Genomic DNA, 22873 nt, shown 5'->3' with positions numbered 1-22873 from the left:
TATATAGCGCTAACCATTTACACAGCGCTTCATACAATACATATATTCAAGGGGTATGATAAGACGAGAATTGACAGGCAAACCGATAACATTAGGTGGAGAGAGCCCGGCTCGCAATCTTACAATCTTGAATACATCCCTTAAAAATGTAAGTATTAACCCCTGACTGGCTGTGAAGTTGTGGAATTAGTCTGTTCAAATACAGCGCCTGTACTCATCTTCTTTCTTCTATCTTTACTCTCTTGCTTCTATACTCTATGCCCCTTCTAAAAAGTCACACGTTGTCACAGCCATTTTCAACATGTTGGTTTATTATCAGCCACTCAGGCTAATTATGATTAGCCCAGCTTAGTCAACGGAATCCCACTTGAGCATCAGCCTCGGGGTTACGATAAGATCAGTTAGTCATTAATAATTTGAAGCTTCTAAAAAATGTCACAATAATATGGACTTTGCCACCATGGAAATGCTGTTAGAGGTATTATGTTTTTTTTTTTTTTTTTAAGGGTGTGTTGTAGTTTCAACTCTCTCGTTTCACTATACATTATGAAGGTCCAACCCCGGTGAGCTTCTAGTGCAGGAAGAGCTTGGCTGACCCTGTGCCATGGGTAGTTAAATCAGTGAGATCTCTTTAGTCTCCTTACCATTTAAATTATACATTATACAGGGCCAGCTCAGCCTTTCTTGCAGTGGCAGGTTAAGCAATACACTGTAAGTATGGCATAATTCCCAATATTTATGCCATAGATGGGTGTTTTTTGAATGATATTCGGTGGGAATATAACTCCAAAAGAGACTGCTTGAGACATTGGAAATCATACATTTGAACTTCCGTATGCTAATGTAGTCTCAAATCTGCATCCGTATGTTGCTGTATAAATGTGCAATTTCTGCTTCAAATGCGTAATGTGCCTAAGGAAAAGACCTGGATAGTCTCGAAAGCTTACACTCTATTATGCATCTTCTAGCCAAGAAAGGTATCATCTTTACCACATTTGCTGTTTTTATTTCTGCATCGCCATCTTGTGGTAAAGCACTGGAACTGTCCCCTTACTGGATGCATAAGGCTTTGCTTTTCATTGTCCTTTTGCATTTTTCCTCAAGGAAGGTTGCTACTGTAGAATTAACTATTCAACTTCTGCTTCAAAATAAGGTTCACAATTACATTAACAAATATCTAACACACATGGACAGAAATACTCCGCATCCGCTATCTGCACTACATGCACATCCTATACTACTATAGCCACATTAAGGTTCTGGAGAGATGATGTTACATATAGAGATCATTAGAATGCTGTCAGCTAACCCATCAAAGATATATGTGCTGTACGTATACAAAATGTGTGTGTAATGGCTTATGTTCAATACATTGAGTGTAAATTATTGAGTGTGCTATTTTTCTCCCTTACAGCTTGGAGACCAGATACTGGGCTGCTGAGGAGCCGATTAATAATATTATTCTGTATCCTTTTATCATCTAAAACAGTTAATATACGGTGTCTTTTTTTTAAACAAGTTTTCATGAAGCGTAATTACCCTGACCCCATCTAATAGTATTTCCCTTCTACGTATTATCCTTAGTTGGGATTGAAGGAATTATTTTTTTATTTTTTACATATATTTGGATTATATATATATATATATATATATATATATATATATATATATATTGTCTGAGTATTTTACTTTTTGATATTTTATAGAATTTATTGGTATTTCTGTATTGTGCTATATATGTATGCTTTTTTCTTTGTATTTATTAAAATATTCGTTTTTATACTGATCCTAGCGCTGTCTTTTGAGTTTATTTTTGCTTTTATAGGTTTCCCTATTTCTTGGGGGGGGTCCTTTATTGTGAAGACTAGCTGCTTTGCTCTATATTGGTTAATAATTATACAATATCCCCTCCTCCGTATATGGCTGGTAATTATAATTATTCTTCATTAGTGTATCATTGTTAAAAGGCATTTAATTCTCTGCGATAATATGCACGTCAAAATAAAAACCCTTATACAACAGAACCAACCATCGTAGATGTCCGTAATGTACTGTGTCTATAAAGTTTGATTTGAATCTTACCCACATCATCCAATCAGTGACGAGCGTGAGTCTAGTTGTCATGTCAGAACGAGGCTTGGAGTATTGTCCCCGCCCCTACATGTGGCTCCTGATTTGAACGCATCTTGTTTATTACAGAACATCTAGCTGGTTCTGTTAGGAGAGCTTTGGACTTTCAACATGGCTGATGACCTGGGAGACGAGTGGTGGGAGGAGCCAGCTGGGGAGGAACAAGAAAATGCAGGTACCGTAAAGAGTTGAAACAAGTTTCTGTGCACTTCGTCAGGTTTTAGTGACTGGCGAACGTGTGCTGAGCACTGCTTTGCGTTTGCTGTGATAACATTTCATGGGTGGGCGCGTTAAATAAACTGTGTGGCTTCATCCCATCATGCCCTGGCTGACTGAGCTTGATAAGAGTGGTAATGCTCACTAGCTAGGGGCAAGGAGGTTGTACTTGGTTATAGTAGCTAGAGCTGCTAACCAGATGATCAAGAACCAACAGGGCAGCTATGAATGGGAAAACTAAGGGTTAATGTTAACTTTTTTTCTAAAATGGAAAGGTATGGAGGCGAGTCTTTGTTGTCCAAGAGAAATGGAATTCTTTAAGAGATGTTCTGCTGAAGGCAGCATTGCATTAAACTTGTTGGTAAGGAAACCGCTACGGTCCTCTGCACACAACTAATGAAAGAGAAGAAGGTAGCGTTTAGGAGCTGTGAGCGGACTCGCAATGAGGAGGATGAGTGCAAAATATAAAGCTAAGCCCAAGATGGCTGAGGAGAAAATTGCCAGGTTAACAAAAGGTGATAAAACCTTTTTAGAAGTGAAATTAGACTTGGGAGAAATACTTTCTAAAGACTTAAAGGTAAGCAGATAATGCAATAGTGCATCAGAACAAGCGTCGCAGGGTGCCGAGTTGTATAGCGAGAGGCGTCAGTAGCAGGAATTGGTTCTGACGCTTTACTGAGCTCTGGTCAGAATAATGTGTTCAGTTATGGTGACCCCATCTCCAGAAAGATATTAATATATTGGAGAGAGTTCAGAGAAGGGCTACAAAAATAAGTTGTTTACAGGATAAAGATTATCGGGAAACACTGCGGGACCTCAAAATGTACGGCTTGGAGGAAAGACGAGAGAGAGGGGGTAGATGTAATAAAAACACGTAAATACATAGCGGGATTTAACAACATACAGGAGGAAAGTTTGTTCTAAAACTAAAGGGTGAGTAGCTGAGGGGTACAAACTTTAAAAAAAAAAACAGTATTAACTGAACATAATGAATACTTTGAATGCCTTTTGCGATTTTTGTGTAATGCCGGTTAGTTACAAAGCTAAAGTAAAGAAAAATTCTTTACACGGTATTATTATACAAGTTACCTAAGCAATTGATCCTCTGTATATGTTACACATGTAGGTCTGATTTTAGCCTAAACCCGGTTGACTTAGTTACATTGGTAAACCATATCAGTGGGTGATGTATTCCTATAATACACATTTTTTCTTATCTACACAAATACAAAAGCTTTCAATCGTTCCACAACTGTTATTTGCATCAAAAATGTTATACCAGAGACTAGATTTGTGAACAAGAGCGTGAAGCTGGTCCACACAAATTGGTTCATCTTATGCATTTCTTTGTGTTTTTTTGTACTCTGGAAATCTGTAAAAACGTAACCAACCCCATCTGAAGCTGAGATTTTGCATTTGCCACAGAAACGTGTAAAGACTGGTGTTTCCATTTATAATCTGTAAGTGTTGCTTGTGGAACTTCTGATGGGATTGGGTTTTGAAGTAGGGCTCACCTCGTTGCGGCTGTACGTTCTTCAAGGTTTTTTTAAATCGGGAATATATTCTGTGAGCGAGTAAGAAACATCCAGATGGCATCCTTTATATCATCAGTGTCGCACCAACTTGTGTAGTACGTACATGGACTTGCTACCCGGTAGAGACGGTATGGCCAATTTCAGTATGAGTGGGGTTAATTTGATTGTATAGGCATGAGGTGCCAAAAGGTCTTAAGATAAATTTGTCTTTTTTAGGCTCGGGCTCCAACAAGGGCCCTCTACAAGGTGTGAAATCTTACAGTGGAGATGCAGCTATGTCTACTTGATCCACCATATGCCTGTATCCCCTCATAGATACTGGATTCTTTGATATGCTAAGTGACCACTAGCAGTCGGGAAAACCATTTCATATCCAACACATATCAATAATAACTCATAGATTCATTACCATACCTCCTTTTGTGCATACCTAGAACGGGGGAAAGCACACCGTACAAAAAGAATACAAACATGGCCTGTACAACGTAAGCCGTTTGGGAGAAAGTAGCAAGTGTGACATATCTATGGACTTCATGATTTACAAGAAATTTATAAATGCAAGAATTATTGCAGGAGGGAGAATAAAATGAAAATAAGTTATTTTGATTGATATGGTTCCACCACACAAGGGGGAGGGCACTTATGGTACCCCTTCCCTCCGCTTATACCACCTCTGGGCCGGCTTGGAAACTCGAGATGAACTGGGAAAGTGTATAAAATTAACGAGAGAAGATGGGTCATTGTGCTTACTAGGGGCCAAGATCTAATTTTGAGTAAGTCGCCATCTTTCCTTGCCGGATCCCTATGGACCGAAAAACTGTTACTTGACCATTCAAGTGAGTAGTTAGGTTTGCTGTAATTTCTCCTTTTTATTTTTATCTGTTTGGTGTAAATAATCTGTTTATCATTTGCTTTTTTGTATGCACTGTTACTATTTTTTGTTCATAATAAATATTCCTTTATTAAGTTCTGCCTTTGTCTGGTAAAGACTCGCGTTACCTGATTAGACCATTTTATTGTAATTTGTAATCGTGATAGAGTATTTTGGCGTGGGTTTTTTTAGTCTCATTCACATGGGGGTGGTTAATTGTTAATTGTGAGTGGTATTAAGGGTGGATATTTTTATCACTATTTCCGGTCTAGGGCAGAGAGATTTTAACCCTTTTACCACCAGAACCAAGTCATGCCCACGCTTGGAGTAGAGTGCGTTCGTGACAGGGATACTCAGTTCTATAACCTTAATCTTCAAAGACTGGCTCCAAAGTAAAATATATATGTTAATTGATTTTAGTGTTCCCTTCAGTCTACCGTACAAATGGGATCGACGCAAACAGATGCTATCTATTGTTTTTCTTTCACGGCTGATTGTTCTGTCTTTTTAACCTTGTGTGAAATCCCCTATAAGACTGCTCTGTTTCTCTCACAAGTTGTTACATTCTGTTTGGATTCCGATACGTGTAACCCTGTGAATATGACACGCATGCCTTTTCACTGAAATAGCGCTAGGGCACTCGCCTTGGGTGCAGCTGGTGGGGGCGCAGAAAGCAGGTCCTCAAAATGGCAAAGCCATGTGGACATCCTCTTTTCCCCGTTCCTCCAATTGATGGAGAGGGTTGCGTAGAGGCTCTGTCCTTTTGAGACAGAAGAAGAGTCAATAGGGATAGCAGAGCTGCGGGAATGGAGACTGAGAAGTGTCGTAAGAAAAGCTAGGGAGCTTCGTGATAGTGTGAGACCCCAGCCAGCCGCGTTTTTTTTTTTTTTTTTTGATGCTGAGCATCGTAGGTAGTTCTCAGCAGAAGCGTACAGTGAAAGCTATGATGCATAACTATTGTCTGGCTTCTCTTAAAATATCCCCAGAAATATTCTGCATTATGTAGAGAGAAATACAAGAAAGATAACTGTCATTTTTGCTCCCTGACTCTTAAAAACTGTGTCTAAAAGTTTATTTTCGTGTAAAGCTTGGCTGATGTACTGTGGTTCAGGGTGAACGTATATGTATGCCGATCTATTAGAATGTGGCTATATTGGAATAACTCATAAATAACACAGGTGACATCATTTTATTTTCTACAAAAACATGTAATTGATACAAAGCACAGACTTTTTAAATGAAACCAGCACCTTCGTAAAAAGCCTACTAAACAGAGCATATAAAAATAATGGGACACAGTCGCCTAAATCTATCTGACTCGGTGTACGCTATTTGTAGGGTAGGAATTGCAGGGCAGCACCATTAATCTCTTATTTCATTTTGTTTTCGTGGTGTTCCGTTTCTCTTCCATACTCGCCTTGCTGGATCACCGTTTTGCTCCGTTGTAAAGATTAGAAACGTTTTTAACGGAGTGTGACGTGTCTTGGTCCAGTTTCCCCACATTCACAATGGCCTTTTTAACTGGCAGCTTTGATGCAGAGGTGGCCTTTGGTTTGGGAATTCGTGTTGGAGCGCTACTGCATGATGCATCTTCTGACACCTTGGGGAAAAAATTGTCTGGTTAATTTTGCTGTTTTCCAGAGTCACCCGTATTCTCATACATTTTACATTCTGCTAAAGGCCATTTGTAAGATTGATCCGCAGCATGCAGAGTTCATAGTTGGCGGGTTTCAAATGGCTAAGAAGGTAACATGCGTAATATTGATTTGCTCGCATACAAATGGTTAAAGTTAGGAACGGATGTGGGGATTTCGATTTGCGCACAAGCTGTCCCTTGGTGAATTAGACCCCAACTTTTAGATTTGCAAAATCGGCGCAGGTTTGTTCATGTAGTGAAGACATCTGGACGATAGGTGGCATCGTTCTATAACAAACATAGACATAAAACTTTCCTGAATTTAAGAAAAATGGGCAAAAGATGGACTGAATGTTTCTTATTTGAATGCTTATATTTTATTTGGGTATGTGTCAATCAAGGTCAATTTGTCATTTAGAAGCTAGAATGGACCATGTCCAGTTTTATAAAAGCGCTTTAGAATCAAGACTGCGGGCTAGAATCAAGCAGTTCCATTAACATCACAAACTCGCTAAAATTTGTCATGATTAACTATTACTAGGCAGGTTTGGGCCCTTTGAGGTTAATAAAGTTGAATTTTCAAAAAAAAAATTCTATGTTTCTGTTTTATTGTAGAACGATTCCATGCAGAGCACAGCCCCGCTCAAAATATAATCCATCAGATTGAATGCATTGAAAACACATTTTTGTAATTTCCACGCCGAATAATTCTAGAAGTGTTCTATATAAAAACACTCAGCATTTTATTAACTGTTAATTCAGCTCTCATTGGATCTATCACTTTTTGGTAGAGTGGAACTTTGCAAATGAACAGCCAAAAGCATCTGTTTATCGCCAGCGTTTTGCTTGCCCGATTTGCGTTTGCTGTGTAACGTGTATGTTGTATAGCATTAGATGGCTTCTCGCTGCCTATAATTTAGGTAAACCGTGGCAGCTCGCTGTTGTGGAGTGTAAAGAGGGGAATAAATCATTGAAGGACACTTTGAATTGAGGGTTAAGGAAATGTTGGCTATTCTGATATAATTATCAGGACTGATGGTGGGACTCCATATCCCCCATATGCATTTGCCCTCTCCCCCACCTCCAGCTGTTCGGCTGAGCACATCTCGTGACATGTGATATACCTACAGCCCTTCAGCTCCCACGCTGGATTCACAAGCCATCAACGCAGGACCCTGTGTATGCGATAAGCGCTCCCCTGGATTTCAATGGAAGCATTTTCCTGCCACTGATTGGCTGCACGAAGCAGCCAGTGGTGCCAGACATTGGGCAACTTACCGGGGTTGGGGAGGGGGTTGTTGCTGAAGCTCCTTCTACAAAGTTAAGTGAATCGTATTTTATTTTGGACAGGTTTACTAACAAAGAACTTTAAAATGCATTCTTGTCTTTATAGGCTTCCTCGGGCTCTGAAGTCTCTAAGTGTCAATTATTTATGTATCTCCTGTATATGGGGGCTGCTGTATCACGCGTTTAAACCTGTTCATACTCTAGGGAGAAGGCTAGTCTGCCTAATGGACAATAATACTTTATCTCTCTATCTATCTCTCTATCTCTCTATGTATCCCGTTTAATTCGGGGGATATCGAATGAGTTGAGCCTTTGAAATCTGGTTATGATGGAGAGCCTTTTTCCGAACTATAACGTGTCTAACGTTACCAAGTCAGACATAATAAACACGTTTAAATGCAGAGATGTCAATTCACGTGCCAGGTTTAAAGCATTTTTATATTGTTAATCAGCCTAATGGCACATCAAGTGTTTCAAAGTTAAACACATGTTCCGCGGGGTGAAACTAGATCCAGCTGTTGTGAATTCATTTATGGTTTCTGTCACATTCACATGCTGTAACATTTTCCAGTACTGTAAAGCCGGATTTCGGGCGCAAACTGTAATGTATATCTTTGTGGTTGCTCGCATATTATAGTCGGTGATTGGCACCACATGGAAACTTACCACCTCTCCCCCTGCTGATGGTACGCCCCAGTTTTACAATAAATCACTAGTTCCTTGTAATTTCCCCTCGGCTGAGAGATGCGAGTATCCCGTAATAGAAAGCAACTTATTGACCCTGCTTGGTTTGTTTTGCGTCCGTTACCATGGCATTGTCATTTTCCCAGGCTTCAGGCTTATTTGGGAGCATGAGCCAATCTGTTCGGATACTGTCAGCCCAATTAAAGGATTTTTTTTCTACCCTGGGAAATTTAAGAATGCAATTCCATTAATTGATGATATGGGACATTTCTTGTTATTCCATAGAATACTGCGTTCTCCAGCAGTGAATTTAATATTTCAGAAGCCTTCAAAGCTGTCTGACATTAGTCCACAGGTGCTTGGCAACAAATGGGCTAATAATATAATGGAAGGATAATGCTGCGTGTGTATGTATATATGTGTGTGTGTGTGTGTATATATATATATATATATATATATATATATATATATATATATATATATATATATATATATATATATATATATATATATATATAATATATCATGGGATTTACTGTGTTGGATGCTAATTCATCAGAGTACCTGATAGAAATATATTTAAAACCAGGACAAATGTCAGAACATGAGGTCATAATCTAAAACTAGAAGATCCCTAGGGCTTAGCTGTAATGTAAAGGCGTTTTACTTTACTGAGAGGGTGGTAGATAAATGGAACAGACTCAGCATATGTGGTAGAGGTGAATACAGTGAGGAATAACATGACTATTGTAAGATAAGACAATGGACTAGATCAGGGCTCGACAAATCCCAGGCGCCAGGTCGCCATGGCGACAGAGAATTTTGTCCTGGCGCCTAGGTTTTGTCAGCCTCTTACATCCATAAAAAAATGTGGATGTAAGAGGCTGAGCAACCACACGGAGGCGCTGCTGCTGCTGTCTCCTGCCACTTCCGAGCCCGCCCCCGAGCCTGAGATCACTCCCACGGAGTGAGCCTGTAGGCTGAAAACGCGGTTGCTGCAAAACCAGCAATTGTGTTTTCAGCTGCCACAGGCAGCTTCACGGAAGGGGGTTGTGTGTTGATTGGGTCCCCACACAAGTGTGGGGACCTGACCCAACACCCCTCTGTTGCCTGATCGCTCCCAGAGAGCGACAGTGCAGCGTTAACCCCTTCAATGCCGCGATTGCGGCATTTAGGGGTTAATTCCCGTTTTGTACAGGGCTCTGCTTCTGGTGGTCTGCCTGGAAGCCCAGGCAGACCAGCAACAGCAAAAACGAGCCCCCACAAGCACTTTGATGATTCCTGTAGGCATGGAAGCCTACAGCAGTCATCAAATACTCCCCTCCCTGCAATGGCTGGTCTATAGACCAGCAATTGAGTCCCAGCTGCCAGAGGCAGCTTCAGGGACAGGGGAGAAGGTTCTTTGGTCTCCACATGAGTGTGGAGACCTGACACAACACCCCCCCTGCTGCCTGATCGCTCCATGAGAGCGACAGTGCAGCGTTAACCCCTTCAATGCCACACTTGTGTATGACACATTCGTGGCATTGCAGGGGTTAACATTTTTCCCCACAAGCTTGTGGGGACTAAATATCAGTCAATGCTGTGCTCCAATGGAACATCAGCATCGAAAGAGTTAAAAAAAAATAATTAAATAAATTTAATAATAATAAAAAAACAGCACTGGCCTGAAAGTCCAGGGTGCTTCCAGGTCAAACGCTGTGAGTTTAGTTTAGTTTAGTTTAAAAAAAATCCTGGCTCCTAACTTTTTTTACCTGGCGCCTAGATTCACAACAAATTTGTCAAGCCCTGGACTAGATGGCCTGAATGTTTCTGAAGTTTTGCACCAGATAAGTCTGGAAGCTGATTCCATTGTCTTGGCCATATCTCCTTCATGTCACTTCAAGCCTTTGGAGATCAGCAGAGGGCTGTAACATAGAGGGACATGGAGGAATGACGTGGTGATGTACTAAACTAGAATTCTGCCCAGCATTCAACATTAATTTACAGAGAGCTGGGGCCATTTTTTTTTTAAATCCTATATTCATTCTGCTCCCGAAATTAATTTTCTGCGTATTCTACTGTTATAACAAATGTCATTCTGGACATATCTGTTCTAAATATGTTTCTGCTAGACCACATTTACCTAATCTGTTCAAACATTTTTTCCCTTGTTTTATTTCAACACAATGTTTAAAAGGAATCAGAATCAGAATTATGCATTACTCTCCATCTGTGTGTATAAAGGTTAAATTCTCAGCTGTTGGGTTATGTGAGATTATCAGCAAGAAGTACATGTCTTCTTTACTTTAGTGTACTTTGGCTGACATGATTATCCTACCTCTAAACAAACAATGTAATTTACTATTCTATGGGCCAAAGATCTGTATAAAGTCATTAGGTAGTATCCGCTCCAGGAGACGCCGGAAGATTAGCAACTTGGGTTGGATTGGAACATCTAACGAAAGATGTCCACTACTGCTGACATTATACACTCATGGAATAAGATGTCACAAGAATGAAATCACTAGTGGTATTCTAGACACTTCAAGCAGGGATAGGCAAAGTGTCCTTACAAGGACACCAGTGCCATGGCAAGGTTTGTGAAGGTCCATAGAGCATCCATCTAATTGTCCACCACCGACCCCAGTAAATGTCCACCCTGCCTTCAAGGTGATTGGATGGTTTTGAGGAGAGTGAAACTAGAGGGGACGTGTTCTTATACAGTATTGTATTGTTGTGATATATTCTAAAACTACACAGAATGGGCAAGCAGTGAAGGAGTCCAACACATTTCAGAGTAACCCTCTGGTCATAAAACATATGATCCATCATCCATTCAAAATAATTTAGGTATGCCTCCATTTTTGTATTCTAGATAGAATAAAGCTGGCTTTTATTTAGTACACACATTTGCCACGTTCCTGTTAATGAGTATTCTTGCACAGTATGTTTATATACATTTGTAGGGGGTTATATGCACCATTTTGTGATTTTCCACTTCTGCAAAAAACTTGTAAAGTGTGTGGTTTTTTTTTTACAAAATTATTAGAGGAAACAACATCTGTTTTTATTTCTTTTCAGTAAGCAGAACTTATCAAATACACCCAAAACTCTCTGTAGCCTTATTAAGCATAAATATTTAGAGCATATTAGTGTTTGCTAAAACGGAACGTTAGTGGAAAATGTGTTGCTAAGATATAAAAAACCATCAGGAAACACAAGAGACAAAAAGTCACTGTATTCTTTTCCTTTTTACGTCAAATTGTCTGGCAATCCATTAAGAAGTGGAATGATTGGGATTAACAAATTAGAAAGAAGAAAGTCTAACTGCTGCGGACAGTAATGGGCTTTTCAGTGCGGATGCTTCTGTTTTAGAAATCATATGACCATTGTAGTAAGTCATGCGCCTGATCTATATTACGGAGCATGGAGCTTTGCATGTTGGCTCTAGCACAATGTTCGAACTGTACTCTGCAGAATACATTTCAGATGTACACACCATTCACAATGATGGATGTCTGGTAAAGTCAGCAGAGTTATGGATAACCGTGAACTAACATCTCACGTACGGGAATTGGCAGGATTGTAATGAATTAACGTGATGATTTTCAAGTAGCCACAATGTAGCCAAATACAAGGATACAGACATAAACCAGCGTGGATCAGGGACCGATTTAGAGCCTGACCTCTGGAGGGAACACAACCAAACACACACAAACACAACCAGACACACAGACCAGCGAGCATGCACACTAACATACCCTGACACACACCTTCACACACACACCAACATACCCTCAAACACATGGGTCTTAATTCAACATTGGCAAGTCGGAACCCGTGCCAGACATGAATAAGGAGTGACTTAGTAGGGAACGTGTGACATCGAGGGAAACCTCCCAGGTAGCCATACTCATCTGCAATTATTTTTACATAATGTATCCCTACTTAAATGCTAAAGGCTTACTGTACTTTTTTATTAGTGACACAAAGACTTTAGCATTGCAACACAAATGTGAATTCTTCCATTAGGAAAACAAGTGGGTGTGGATAATAGTTGCCAGTGACCTCCGTGTCCACGTGTTTCCTGCTTTTACGCGTGTGTAACTGCTAAGTAGGGCTGCAACTAACGATTATTTTAATAATCGATTAGTTGGCCGATTATTTTTTCGATTAATCGATTAATCGGATAAAAAAAATGAATGTAAATTTTTCATTTATTTAAAATAATTTACTAAACAAATGATGTTAAATACAAACAGCAGAATAAAAAAACTTTGATAATACATTTCTTGTCTTTATTTCCCAACCAGCCCCCCAATATATGCACATTTGAGCCCAGGCTTGCTACGCTGCCTCCCAGACATGCCACGCTGCCCCCCACATATGCCACGCTGCCTCCCACATATACCACACCACGCTGCCTCCCACATCTGCCACTCCACGCTGCCTCCCACATCTGCCACTCCACTCTACCCACCACATGCCACTGTGCCTGATACGCCTTATACCCCCTGAAACACCACTCCATCCTCCCCAGACATGCCACCCTGCCCTCCCCACATATGCCACGCCATGCTGCCTCCCACATCTGCCACTCCACAATGCCTCCCACATATGCCACGCTGCCTCCCACATCTGCCACTCCACGCTGCCTCCCACATCTGCCACTCCACGCTGCCTCTCACATCTGCCACTGTGCCTGATACGCCTTATATCCCCTGATACCCCACTCCATCCTCCCCAGACATGCCACCCTGCCTCCCAGACATGCCACTTCTCTACCCCCAGATATGCCACTCTACCCCCAGATATGCCTTATACACCCTGATACACCACTCCGTCCTCCCCAGACATGCCACACTGCCCTCCCCACATATGCCTTATATACTGTATATGCCTTATACCCCCAGATATGTCACTTCACTGCCCCCAGGATTTAGATTCCCCTAAATTAACCCTAAACTCCCCATTAACCATAACTGCCCCTAAATTAACCCTTAACACCCCCTTAACCACAGCATCTCCTAAATTAACCCTAAAGACCCCATCAACCACAGCATCCCCTAAATTAACCCTAAACACACCATTAACCACAACTGCCTCAAATTAACCCCAAACACCCCATTAACCATAGCTGCTCCTAAATTAACCCTAAACACCCTATTAACATAACTGCCCCTAAATTAACCCTAAACACCCAATTAACCATAACTGCCCCTAAATTAACCCTAAACACCCCACTAACCATAACTGCCCCTAAATTAACCCCCACCTCCCCTAACTTTCAGTAGCCCAAATATATATATATATATATTACATACATATATACACACATATATATATATATATATATATACACACACACACATACACATTATATATATATATATATACATATACTTACAGTTAGATGAGTGTCACAGCCATGTGGTTCTGGCCTTCTGGGAGAAGGAAGGGGAGGGGCCAGTTGTCACAGTGATTACAGGGAGGGGGAGTAAGTAGGAGCTGCCGCTGTGAGACGGTGAGTCAGACTAAACGGATTATATAATGAGGGGGATTTTTCAGAGCGTTTGCTCTGAAAAAACCCTCATTTTATAATCGATAATAATCGATTCAACTAATCGATAATGAAATTCGTTGCCAACGAATTTCATTATCGATTATTATCGATTTTATCGATTAGTTGTTGCAGCCCTACTGCTAAGCCTAACACAGTCTCATTGTTTTGTCTGGGATTCGGGCTTCTGATGACACTGATGAGACTCACTGAGAGGAAGCAGATCCCGTATCTCTCTGAAGCCTCCTCTGCCATGGATTTATATGTAGCATGGAGTGTAGGAGGTAGTTTCAGACCTTGTTAGAAATAGAAATAATCTTTACTAGGAGCCCTGTGTTAATATATTTGGCATATTGCAGATGTTGTTATGATGATGTTATTCCACTTATTCGCCCATCCAACTGCATAATCTACTTCAATTACATAAATAAATGCCAGATTTCCCTCGTGCTGTGTCCTAATTGATGTGAATTTAAGGAGCCATTTGCAATGTTATGAGGAAAAATTACTTCCATATTTATTTTGTTCAAAAAATGGGAAAAAGTCCTTAATGACTCACTGTCATGTTTTTTGTTATTGGAATGGAATGTGGGGTTGGCGTGATCTAAGAACTTTCTTACCGTTTAGTAGAGGGGAAAAAAAAAGTTCTTGAATTAAGAAACTTCTTACTATCACTTTCCATATGAATCCAAGATCACATCCTACTAAGCGCCCTTAGTTTATTTGTGAAATGAAACATTAACATGTGTCAATACTCCAGCACATCTTGGACAAGAATCGCTCATGTTTAAAGTTTGATTAATGAGAATTTCAAGCGGAACAGTCTTTGTGGGACACGTGGGCTGATTATTAACCAAAAGGTTACTCCTGCATTCACTGCTCTCCAGCAAATTAGTCCACTTCCATTAATTACACAGCATCACACCTGTGTTCACACCACTTCCTACCCACCTTGGCCTTTTGTCACTCACCAGATGCTACGTAATAACATGTGAATGATTGGCCATGGTGTCTCAGATCCGGGGGTAGACACCAATATTGCTCCGGGTGGACAATTTTTAATGACGTTCTATAGACCTTCACAAACCTTGCCACGGACACTTTCAATCCCTGATCAAACCTGACCTAGCTCCTCCAGCTCCTATGAAGAGGTAGAAGCGGAGACCTCTGGGTCAGAATTCCTGATAAGTTTACCCCTCTTGCAGGCTCCTTTAGTATCCTCATGTTGCTATTAGCCACTTTCTGAGTCTTGAAGTGTGTTTAAGTTTTACCAAATCTCATTAATCCTATATGGATATTTATAACTGTAGTATGAACATTAACTTTATTATTGATTTATAGAGTGCCTTCATGTTCTGTAGTGCTGTCACTGCTTGGTTTAAGGTTTAAGTGTTTGTTGTGAAGTTTGCTTCTTAGTGTTGTGTTTGTATCCAGGAATTGTTTTTTTTTTATTTTTTTTGTCTTGGAAATCTGTTAGGCAAGCTGATCTTTTCAATGACGCGTAATACAACCTGGGAAGCTCATTGCTTTCTACACATTGATTGTCCGGTTTAAGACTGGACCAACTTACTCCCTGCATGGCAGGAAACAGAGGCAGCCACGCTATAGCATGAAGGACACACCATCAGAATTGGAGCAAGCTCTTTATATATTAATACAAAGGTTATTTGTTCTGATGCCTTGTGATAATTTGAGGCCCTTTGTCAGTTAAATACAGAAATCTTTTTAAAACCTCCATTTCCTCTTTGATCTACACATTCCCAAAACTTTGTTTGAGTTGACATATTTTTCCTAGTGCTGTTGGTGACAGGTGGACATTCCTTTGTATCCCCAGTGCCTGTAAAATGTTTCATCCTTTTTGTTTCTGACGTGGACGCATGTTTCCGGTACTGCTGACAGTATGTATATACAGAAGGAAATGTAGAGAATGTTTGGAAAAGCCTTAGCCTACACTACATGCCTAGGCTACTGCTCAAGGAAGAGTCTTGGTCCTTAATATAGTGTCCTACCTAGAGAAAAAGAAACAAATCACTTTGTGTAGGTGTATATATATATATATATATATATATATATATATATATATATATATATATATATATATATATATATATATATATATATATATATAATATAAATATTTGACTGTTATTGGGCCTCGATACTGAGCAGTTGTCGTGTTGTACATGTATATATAATCAGGGATTGGCAGAAAATCTGGCTCCTAACCTTTGATCCTGACATGGTTTATGAATGTCTGTGTGTACCTCTCTCTCTAGCTCCTCAGTCAGGTGGGCTCCCTGATTTATCTTTTAGCCTTCTAACTTCTACACAAAGTGATAAAGGGTCTGTAAGGTGCATCCTGTAAATTGTGAAGAGTTTTATTATCAGATCCTAAATTTTCCTTGAGTCTTTTCCGGTGGATATAGATCGGCGTTATGCTGATGGGTGGTTTTTCAGCATGGAGTCCTGACGTTGGGCCAGGTACAGGATGCTCATCTAGAATCTTCTTACCAGCCGGATAGTACAAGGTAGAACAAGAGAAAATACAGTCTGGACAACACATTTAAGTCAATGGCAATTGTTGGTCCAAACTGCGAGCGAGACACCAAGGAAGAACCAGGGATCAGCAAAAGCTACCAGAACGAGCATGAGGAGAATAGAGGAGCAAGCTTATAAAGTGTTTTGATAATGGAAAACCAGCTATGCACAGAAATGTCTTCAGTTACTTAATTTGAGAGGAACTTAAATCATAGAAAATACATATGTGTAAAGGTGAGGCCTTCTGGTGTCTGAGGAATGAATATCACAATACCACAAGCCCAAGGTAATCAGTTTCATTCCAACATTATTCCTGACAAACCGCTATTAAAGTCCTGTTTTTTTTAAAAAAAAAAAAAAACTTTTAAATGCTATTCAATGGACATTGTAAATGTTTTCATTTCTTAAGGTGTTATTTGGTGTTTTTTTTTTGTCTATTGTTCCTTTTGATCTTGGTCTAAACCCTTTCATTGATTAAGATGGTACTAATATACTGACAGTGAGACTAAATAAATTACAATAAGTAATTGCACTGCTGTACTCACCTTTATGTTTGTGTAATGTCCACCCGCATATAGCTGCTAAAGTTTTCCACTTCCAGACCCTCTAAATCAGAGTATACAAGATATGGACTGGGAAGATTATCTATCTAGTTTGTAGGCACAAGGTTCTTTTGGGTTAAGAAGGTTTAGGTCAGGTTGCTTGCTGTGTAATTTTAGTCTAATGTTTTTAGTATTGTCCCGCATTGAAAAATATCAAGGTATGTGTGAGAAGAATAACTATGGTGCACTGAACAATTAATTATTTCCGATTTTCTATATTTTTCCTGTTTTACTTGTCCTGGTTGATTGAAATAATGGCAGTTCTTGTGCTAAAGAATTCGTTTTTTTGGGGGGGAAAGCTGCTAAAAATTAGCATGTTCCATCAGATTTTCATATATATATATATATAAATATATATGCTCTATTTGCATTAATGGGGTAAAAAAAGAAATCATGTGTAATTCAAACGTCTAAATAAAACAATCCCTGAAGAACACTTAGACATTGTAATGTATTTTGAGCATTATTAATATTCATAATTATGGACACCGCCTGCAATAACAGCAGCTTTACAAACAGAAGTAAGAAGGTTATTCATTGTTTGTTAAACTGACCATGAATAAAGAACTTCGTATTTATCACAAGATTTTCATTCTCGACATTTAATTTGTGGAAAAATATTACATTAAATGAATTTAGGACAAGTGCAGACTAAATATGAACTCCATACAGGTAATGTAAATGGGGGAAAAAACAAAAATATACTGAAATCATCCAGGAACAAGGTAAAAAAAAATTTGGTTCCAAGTTTCACACAGCCCATGCACAAATGTCTCTACAAAGAAATGATAAAACAAACACACGGTGCGTTGGTGCAGAATGTGGTATCTACCGGAGGGTGTAAGTAGGGTGAGGAAATATGGGTCAATTACCAATATTACTTACTGTAATTTGTGATTGCCGTGATATTGGGGAAGCGGTTGGTGTTATTGTGATACTGCTGGTAATTTTGTTTGTGGGTTTACTTGAAGATCCGTTAGTCAGCGAATGTCTCTTTTCTTGCACAGGCGTAACAGGACTAGTTGGTGTTCCTAAGTGAATATGTATTTTATTGTCCTCAGTAGTTATTACACTGGAAGTTGAGCTAGAACTGTTAGACCTTTGAAATTGCCAACCAGCCTGTTTGTCAGGGGATACGCGAAAGACAGCATGAGTTCCATTGATTTCTATCGGCTCTGGTGACACAACACGATCTGGAGAACTTGAAGAACTTGTTAATGCCAGGACCTGGATAGGAGACATTGTCCTATCTGGCGTAATAGAACCACATGAATCAGGGGTTCTAGGTCGTACAAAAGAAGTCATTGTGAGAGGTGACATCACTTGGTCTGGTGTCACATAGCCATCTACGATTCTAGGTTTTACTGGTGTTAGGGAACCATTTTGAATGATTGTTATCCTTTGTTTTGGAGCGCTACCACAATTGGGTATTACAGCAGTGCTTGTGAAGGAGTGTGGGTTCTCTGTAGTAGGACTTGCTATTTCAAGTGTGGCGGTATTTTGTCCATGATCCGGGGTAACCTTTATATGTAATGGTTGGCCAGGAGTATGAGTGAGGACCATGTCTCCTGGATGTATGTAATTTCCATTCTGCTTTAATTGTACTTTTCCATTTTGAGATGGTGGTTGATTAGATTTTATCCATGGAGATCTTGGTTTTCTGTTGTTCAAGGTATTTCCATTGGATGAATTACATTGAAAAGCCATGCTTGAATCTTCATCGTTATTGTCCTCATCCTCATTATCACTCTCTTGATACAATTGTCCATTTATAACTGCTCGTTCCAGAGGAATAAGACTTTTATAATCAGGTGGCTCATTATCAGCTGGATCTGTCTGCACTTCTTTAGAGAAGACTTGAAAGTCTGAAATACGCCTTCCATTGAGACTTGGCCTCAGGCTCTTACTGAAGCGGCGATACCTTTCTAGTTCCCTGGAAAGGTTCTCCATCTCTTTTGTCAGTTCCTTGTTTCTGTTTTCTTGCTGATTAAGCTTTCTTTGGAGAATAGTATGATCTCCCTTTAAACGACAAATGGTATCCTCTGTTTTCATGTAGTCATGTATCTTTTCCTTCAAAGCTGTCACCTCTCTTGAAAGGTGACCTGACTTTGCTTCTTCTTCCTTAAGCTTGGTTAGTAACATTTTCTCCTGGAAACTTACTGATTTTTCAGCTAGTTTATAATTTGACAGTTCCATTTTTACTACTTCTAGTTCTTCAGAGAATAATTTGGCTTTCTGTTGTTCGTTATAATACCGCCTCTCAAGAGCCTCAAACTCATCTTCCGTCTTCATGAGGTCGTCCTCCACCGCCTTCATTTGTTTAAGGGTGTGCTTTAACCTCTCAACTTCCTGTGTAAGCTCTCGGACTTTATTGTTTTCTTGGTATAGTGATTCTGACTGTTTACTTTCTTGTTTCATTTTATTCTTTAGGAATTCTTTTTCTATTAATTCTAGTGACTGCAGTTTCTTTTTCAGCATACTCACTTTGGACATTAGATCATTTCCCTTTTCTTCTTCGGCTCTGAGTTTGCTTTTCAGTTCATCGTTTTCTTTGGTGAAGTTTTTCATTTTTTCCTGCAGTTCCGCCTTTGATTTTAACGACTTCTTGCTTTCGTCAATCAACTTTTCTGTAATTGAAGTAACTTTATTTTGCTCCTGTTGAAGTTGAGTATTGGCTGATTTTAATTTGTCCTCTGTTTGCCTGATTTTGTCAGTCAATGTTTTCCTTTCCTCCACGAGCATCACTGTTAGTGTTTTCAGTTTGGTTAGATCTTCTTTTAATATGCCTTCTGTTTTCTCAAGTTTGACTTCAATCACCTCCAGTTCCCTGATTCTAACTTTTAAGCTTTCTAGCTCATTCAACAACTGTTTAGTGGAAGTACGTTCTTTTTCTAGGGTGCTCTTGATAGAATAACATTCTTGTTTGCTTTTGTTAAAGGCCTCTTCCAATTTCTCGAGCTCTGTGATTCTTTTATTCAGTTTATCTACTTCCATTTTCAAATTTTTGCTTTGTGATGCCTCCTTTTCTAGTTTCTTGTTGAGGTCTACGCATTGCTCTTCCATCTTTATAAGCTCTTCATCTTTTCCTTCCATTTCCAGCAAACGCTTTCTCAGATCTTCCACTTCCGCCATTAGATTTGAGTTTCCGCATTCTCCCTTGTTGATCTTCTCTCTTAGATCATGAAGTTCCTCCTCTGCCTTCCGCAGAGTCTTGTTTGTTTCCTCAAGCTCGTCAATTTGCCTGCTGAGAGCTGCTAACTTTAACCTGAGTTGGCGATTCTGTGTTTCTTCGCTGGTTAATTTTGCCATTATGACTTCCTGATCTTGGAAAAACTTAGTAGTTTGAGCTTGAAGTTCTAGCTCTAGTCTGTTTACTTTTTGTTCCTCTTCTTCTGCCTTGACTTCTGCAATGCCAAGTTTTTCTTGTGCTTGTTGGGAGGTTGATGTCAGCTCTTGGATCTTGGCACTTTGCAGATGTAGCTGCTCTGTTAGCCTCTGCTGCTCATCAACCACAATCAACGCAAACGATTTTAACTTTGTGAGCTCATCGCGAAGTTTGGTAATTTTTTTGTGGTTTTCCTTCTCCTTTCTTGCTTGATAAGCACTTTCTTGTTCAATAAAATTTTTCAACCTTGGGGGAAAAAAAAAAATACAAATTAAAAAAAATTAAATTGAGTTAGCTGAAGAGGCTTTTCATACACAGCTGTCAGGATATGCGGCTTATTCTTACATTATATTAAGTTAGGGTTGGACAAGCTGCAACATCCCTTCCTCAACTACAGCTGGACTGCAGCTACCATCACCCTTAACCCAGCCAACACTTGAGGGGCAGTGCTGAAGGTTATGCAAATCTTATGTTATATTATGCCAAAGGAAAACTCCCTTTATACATATGGTTTTTGTGTAAAAATAAATAAATAAAAGAATCCCTCTGCTTCTAAAATAGGGGATGCATAGCCCTAGTCCTTGAGGGCAGCAAACAGGCTGGGAATGCCCTCAAAGTAGTTTTATGGATTTTATGTTGGGATGCCTGCGGTAAAGCTGGGACATTCACAAATCATAGCATGGTTTTGGCCTTCAAGGATTGGACTTGTGTACTACTGTTCCAAAACAAGCTCCAAAATGTAAATGTTTTTTTTTGGGGGGGGGGGGTGATTCCTGCTGATGGATACTATGCACACAATGCTGGAGGTGTAACTATAAATTTACATTTTAAAAACAAACATGTATATATATTAACCACAAATTCCACTAGTGATTGTATATATTGTTCCTGGTTGCTTAATTTACCTAACTTATAGAAAATACATACAACATGTCTTTAAATGGAGATAAAATCAGATTTCTGAATCTAATAGCGAATATGTGAGGAGTGGACAATTCCCCAAAGTAAATTTCTTCCCCTCCTCTTATAACATTATAACATATTAGGTTAATAGCATGTAAGTAGTGTTTAAACCACCTTAATGGAGTCCTAAATGGAATCTTTCATGGAGGCACAAGATTGTGTAACATTTTGCTACCTTCATTCTAGTAGTTGAGATTAATAAGACAAAGGCCGTAATTGATATCTGTCTGCGTGAAGATTACATACTATCAGTTTGAAAAACTTGCTCATTGGGCATTTCCATCTCTAGGCTTTACATACGTCAAATACGATTATAAGTTATACTCGAGGACGTCTATTGAAAATAGGGACCCCACTATGCTTTGAACCCCTTTTCTGGAAAAGTATGTGATGTAAACCCAGGCCTTCTCCAGCCTCTTGACGATGCCTCGGCAGTCAGCAGGTGGCTTTTTCAGTCACCTAGGCAGATAACCAGAGCATTTATGCAGGGATTGTGGTAATGGCTGCAACCACCTTAATAATCGGGCAGCAAAAGTTCTCTAAAATAAAAACAAGAAGTTCCATTAACATGATTTGCCACTTTATTCTGGTTTTGAAGAACAGAGTTTTGAGAGGGAAACGTTTTGTGTTGCAGAATAACACACCTTGAAAAAAAAAAGTCCATGTTTCGTACTTGCGTAAGTGTTTGTTTATAGTGAGTAATAATGATAGGTTTTAGTGACTTCCAATTCCTCCTTGTATGGATTAATTTGGAAACATGTTCCTACCTCTCCCTTATGGAGACATGAAGCTACACTGCCGTCTGATGAAATATGTGGCCGAGCTGGGTCTGCTGCTTTTTAATTGATGATTAGAGATACAAGAAGAAAGAGAGTTGGCCAACCTTTTCCTCTGGTGTGCCATAAAGCGCTCTAATTCATAAACTGGCATCTGGAGCCAAGTTAAAAAAAGAAAATGTTTATATTGGGCAAGTAGATCCAAAATATTGTTTGCCAGAATAGTACAGACAGTGAGTATAAAAATGACTTTTGATCTTGAGAACTGTAAGATCAGACACAATGGATAAAACCAAATATTTAACCATTAAAAATATAGCATTTTATTTTAATTCCCACTTATCTGAACTAATGTAATAATAATAATAATAAAAAAAAGTTTGGTTTTAGAGTCATGTGCTATTTCCTGTTAAGTAAGCTAAAGATGCCATGTCAGTTCCGAGGATTCAGTCATCTGAGAAGTAATCTATAACTCTTCTGAAATATCACGCAAGTCTGTCGTCTCCAATGGAAACAATATTTACAGTGAAGTATTTAGTCATGTGGAAAGGGAGAACACAGGCCATATGTATAAAAATGCAGTGGGGATCTGTACCTTTAACCTCTCCTGTCACAAGCCATGCAATATATCACTAGCCCTCCTACTAATGAGCCTTCAGATCTTCTGAACTTAGGTCAGGCTTCGCATTATGGTTCGGAATTTCGCAG

The 22873-nt window shown here is 39.4% G+C and overlaps 2 protein-coding genes across 2 annotated transcripts in view; one reads left to right on the top strand and one right to left on the bottom strand.

Moving 5' to 3' along the window:
- The first annotated feature begins 2104 nt into the window (after positions 1-2104).
- The window catches only part of CMSS1 (cms1 ribosomal small subunit homolog), a 150398-nt gene continuing 129629 nt past the window's right edge, over positions 2105-22873 (top strand). The window contains exon 1 of the mRNA XM_053456937.1: positions 2105-2305. Within this exon, the coding sequence (XP_053312912.1) occupies positions 2242-2305 (64 nt within the window). The 5' untranslated portion in view covers positions 2105-2241. The remainder of the gene's footprint in view (positions 2306-22873) is intronic.
- Positions 5923-22873, bottom strand: part of FILIP1L (filamin A interacting protein 1 like) — a 127170-nt gene continuing 110219 nt past the window's right edge. The window contains exons 6-7 of the mRNA XM_053456933.1: positions 17927-20672; positions 5923-6352 (exon numbers count right to left, since the gene is read on the bottom strand). Of these exons, the coding sequence (XP_053312908.1) occupies positions 6179-6352; positions 17927-20672 (2920 nt within the window). The 3' untranslated portion in view covers positions 5923-6178. The remainder of the gene's footprint in view (positions 6353-17926; positions 20673-22873) is intronic.

This window comes from Spea bombifrons, chromosome 2 (genome assembly GCF_027358695.1).
Source record: "Spea bombifrons isolate aSpeBom1 chromosome 2, aSpeBom1.2.pri, whole genome shotgun sequence".
In the NCBI taxonomy this organism is placed as follows: Eukaryota; Metazoa; Chordata; class Amphibia; order Anura; family Pelobatidae; genus Spea; species Spea bombifrons.
The sequence above is the reverse complement of the archived record's forward strand: the minus strand, read 5'-3'. Positions and strand labels throughout refer to the sequence as shown.